The 4,589-nt window shown below is 46.2% G+C and overlaps 1 protein-coding gene across 1 annotated transcript in view; it reads right to left on the bottom strand.

Moving 5' to 3' along the window:
• Positions 1-4,589, bottom strand: part of PPM1E (protein phosphatase, Mg2+/Mn2+ dependent 1E) — a 57,044-nt gene that overhangs the window by 5,020 nt on the left and 47,435 nt on the right. Inside the window, exons 3-6 of the mRNA XM_082068247.1 lie at positions 2,864-3,063; positions 1,379-1,567; positions 656-799; positions 261-354 (exon numbers count right to left, since the gene is read on the bottom strand). Of these exons, the coding sequence (XP_081924373.1) occupies positions 261-354; positions 656-799; positions 1,379-1,567; positions 2,864-3,063 (627 nt within the window). The remainder of the gene's footprint in view (positions 1-260; positions 355-655; positions 800-1,378; positions 1,568-2,863; positions 3,064-4,589) is intronic.

Raw genomic sequence — 4,589 nt, 5'->3', positions numbered from 1 at the left:
CTGTGGAAAAACAACACACAGGTACACGAGACCGGGAGGCTGCAGCCAGAGCATCTGGAAGCCCTTTTATTAACACAGCATGGAGCCAATGACCCTGACCCCAAGTTAAAGAAATTATTTGGAAATTTTTCCCTCAAACTGTAGAGGAAAAAAAGGTCATTGCTCACAGGTGTACCTTCAGCTGTATTTCAAGTTCTGATCACTAGAAAACTGAAGTTTTAATTAAAAAGAATAGGAAACCTGAGAAAGCCCGTTCTTACCAATAGCTCTGGAGACTGACAGGCTCCCGTTCACCCTCCAGGCTCCAAACCAGACCACACAGCCACCAAGTGCCTCAATGCGCTTCTTCTCGTCCTAAACAGCGAGACAACGCAAGAGTTGTTTGGACAGAGCACCTGGTGCTGCCACCGCACTCTGAACGCTCCCATAAATATCTGGGGTTTTCACAAACACAGCGTGGGGAGATGAGAACAAAGGATTTGCACACAAATCCACACCAACTTCCAAACCAACCAAGAGAACTGGAACACACGCTGCCGCTCCAAGAGACCTTGGCAAAGCAACGCTCAGCGTCCCAGCGTCTCACATAGAGCTGATACCCATCGGCCTCGGTGCTGAACGCTGCCCGGGGGTATTGAAAACAGGCCGTTCTCACCTCTCGATCTGGTTTGTGGGGTTTCATCAGCTCCACAGCTTGGCCTCTTCTCACGAGCATCACCTGGGAGTCCCCCAGCCAAGCCACGTGCAGCATGTTTCCTCGGATGAAAGTCACCACGCCGGTGGTTCCACAGCGCAGACTCTGGAAAGGGTGAAAAAAACACCGCCAGCTTTCAATAAGCAAATAAGAACCATTTCAAAGTGGCTGAATGCAAGTGATCAGTTGTGCCCCATGACTTTTTGGAAGCGGGGCTGTGCCACTGCGCTGCTGTTCTAGTGCGTTCCTGCGCCTGCTTCCTATCTGCTGATAGAAACGCGTGATGTTAATGAACTTGGAGGGAGGTTTATTTGTAAACATCTTGAGTTCCCTGCACTTAACTCAGCCCTTCCATAAGTTTAGGAGGTCTAGGGGTGAGTTATCCATTTATTCTTGCTTTCTGGAACTAAGAACAATGTGTGTTGTAGAGATGAGGGAAAAAAAGCCACCCCAAGGACTAAACTGAGTTGGCAGGTAAACACAAGAACAGCAGCAGCATCCTGCTAAATGAACTGGACACTGTGAGAAGCTGAGGGCAACATCTTTATGGAACACGAAGCACCAGCTCCATAGGCTCACAAGGACAGCTCTGTGCTGAGGGCACAGCGCTCGGAGCAGCCCTGCTGACCAGGACACAAGATACAGATTAACTCTGTCGGAGTCAGGGCCAGGTAACTCAGTCACCTCTCGGGCTGCCTTCTGGACAAAGCGCTCGTCGGTCACGCGGAAAGCTCGGCACAGGGCCTCTGCCGGGTCCTGCTGGAACATCTCCTGGTGCACCATGTTCACGTGGAGATGGATGGAGGCGTAGATGGCAGCGTCCACTCCCCCGTGGCCATCAAACACTGCAAAATAAGCTTGTTCTTCTTGGTCCTGTCAATGGAAACACATGGAGAAAAGCACTCAGGAGAAAGCAATGCAAACAGCTCATTGGATTGTCGTAAACTTTTGAACTTGAGATTTGTGGTGTCCTCATTAAATTGCGCTTGGAAAAACAAACCACTCAGACCATCTTCACTTGCATCAATGGGAAATTTTCACCTTATTGCTGGCGAATTCCAGCTGCAAACTGCAAGAGACGTCCTGCAAGAATCACCCGTGTAGCGCACTCGGTGCTGCTTATGTCCCATTTGTTACAGTTCAGTCACTCAACTCAAATAGGAAGTGCCATTCCTATCAAACTGTGCAGGAGTTTTTGTGACTGCAAAACCACAGAGCGAGAACATCCAATACGGTTTGCATGGAGTCTCCATCAAGTCTGGAATCCACCAGGGATGAAATGCCAGTACAGTTAAGATGTGAAGCCAGCCAGCCCCTGCTTTCATTCTTCTCTTTTAAAAAATGCATTCCATATCACCTTAGATGCCTGTTTTTTAAAAAAACACTCTATGTAGTCTCTCATCAGATAATTGTGATCACATTCACAAATCAAATACAGCAAAATCACTCATCTTCAAGTCAGTTTTCTCAGCTTCTCCTTATCTGTTCAGTGAAACAATGCTGAACCAAGAGTGATCAGCTCCTGTGCCTGTTCTGACACAGAACACACCAACCCCCTGTCAGCGCCAATTCAACCTTGACAGCAGCTCAATGACTGGAATATTTGTACATTGTAATCTGTAAGTAATGGGCTCCAACACACGTTGGAATAAGAAAGCTGAGAACTGACAGGCAGAGGAAACATCTATCTCTGTTTGCATTAATATAATTTAAAGGCAAGAACGTGGATGGGGCAGAAGATAGTTATTAAAGTGACAGGATGTAACAAAGAATTAGTTATGCAGCAATGTGATCCTAAAGGTAAAATTCTTGCCACTTTCTTCTAATTGCTGTTTTTCAGTGTCCAGATTTATATATGAAGGAAGAACGAGCATGAGTGTTTGACCAATGGCCACATAAAGAAATTAATTGAAGGAAGTCTGGGCCCAGTCCCACCGAAGTATTCGTGTCGCTAGATTCTTGTGAACAGCACAAGTTTGGGTTTGGTTGTGGTGGTGGTTTTTGTGTGGTGTTTTTTTTGGGTGTGTTTTAGTGTTTTGCCTCCTGGCACTCAATCCTCTGGTCCCTCACAGCTACAGCTTTCACTTACACAGTAAAATCTGCCTAGTTCCCCAAGAATGGAAACTGTATTGGGCATATGCATTTGTTTGCCACCCGATCTCTTTTTACCTCAAGGTTGAAGAGCATGTTGAAGTCTGGGATGCAGACGTGCTTGTCTTCCATCTTCCTGCGCATGTTCTTGATGGCGTGGATGGATGTCTCGTAGTAGCGGTGGGGCTTCGGCTGCAGCGGAAAGTCTTTCACCCAGTTGCTGCAGATCTCGTGCAGTTTGCTGAACACTAAGCGGGCCAGCTTCACTGTCTCGATCTCTGGGGACGGCAAAAACCACAAATGAAAGGCTGAGAGCGTTATTAAGTAAGAATTTTTTTCTTGCATACATTACAAAGATGAAACAAAACCATTTTAGCCAAGCAGTTGAAATGGGCATCAGCAGGGAAATCCTGGGCTCTGACACATGAATGAGGAAGCCGAACTCGCCATCATCAGCATTCATCAGTGAGCAGCTCGTTGTTTGTTTGTCTTTTTAACTTAAACATTCCCCCGTGCCTTTAGGGAACTCATTTGCAGCATCAGGAAATAGGAAAACCAAGTACTTTTCCCCCGGTATGTGCTGCCCTATGTCACACTGTGTCACAGCAGCTCTGACAGGGATGTTGCCACGGCGTGTAGCATCACGTACCAAAACCACAACCCACTGCAATGACATCGTGCTGGTTTTAGACCAAAATGTCTATTCCAAACAACACTTCTCTGCAGCAATGAGGAAATACAGTGGCAAATAACCTACAGAAATTAAGAGTGTTACTTGAAGTTGTTTCGGAGGTGTGCACATTCAGTAGTGTGCACATTCAGTAGTGTACACATTCAGGTACCTTCTTAATTTCACAACATTATTTCCAGATTCCTGACTGGACTGCGTGTCAAAGAAATTGTGTGAGCAAATGAGAAAACCATAAAGGTCTTAAATTGAAGAAAATGCTGAACTGTTACTCCTGATAAATAGTCATTTTAAAATGTAAAAACTAAGGCACTTGACAATTGTTCTGAAGTTCAGGGGAGGAAAACAGGAAGAAAACATAAGAGCTGAACACATCAAAATCTCTTTGTACATGATCATTCACCAAAGCCAGAGATGTTCAAAGCTAAACAGCAGCAATCCACGAGCATCACTCATTCCTGGAGGAGGAACGGCTCAAGTACAGGGAGCAGAGGGGAGAGTTACAGCATCTCGCAGTTCACAGAAATTCTGTGAAGAACTTAAAAGCAGTATTTACTAATTTCTGTACTAGATCTACACAAGATATGGGTATCGGGATCAGGGAGCAGGATCCTTGGCTCTGCTGATTATGAGTTGGTTACAGCTTGATCTACAAGAGCAGCAGTTTAGCTGGAAATCAGCTATATACATAATGGAAAGAAGGAGCCCCAGCCTCCTGATCACACAGCTTCAAAAACAATGCTGGAAATCAAACCATTGGGTCATCCCACCACTGCCACAGCAACGGGTACTGATTCCCGCAACACTTCCACCCTCTCACTGGCAACACCAGGAATCTTTTTGTTGGGTAATGTATTTAAAGAGCGGACATGTCCAAATTACATTTTCAGAAGTGAACCCCACAGAATTGTTCTTCCATTTTTTTTTCCCAGCGGACACGTGTGAAGGGGGACGGTGCACAATCCGTGTCACGTGGCTGTCACACTTCAAAGCATCACTCTGACGGAGTAAAACCCATCGCTGTGCTGGGACACCCACCACCCGTCCCCAGCGGGGAGCACGCGGAGTGTCAGCATCACCAGTAATTGCTCCTGGGGGTAAAACAGGAGAAAGGCC

Source organism: Streptopelia decaocto, assembly GCF_964273445.1.
Source record: "Streptopelia decaocto genome assembly, chromosome: 18".
In the NCBI taxonomy this organism is placed as follows: domain Eukaryota; kingdom Metazoa; phylum Chordata; class Aves; order Columbiformes; family Columbidae; genus Streptopelia; species Streptopelia decaocto.
This window is presented reverse-complemented; position numbering and strand designations above follow the sequence as displayed.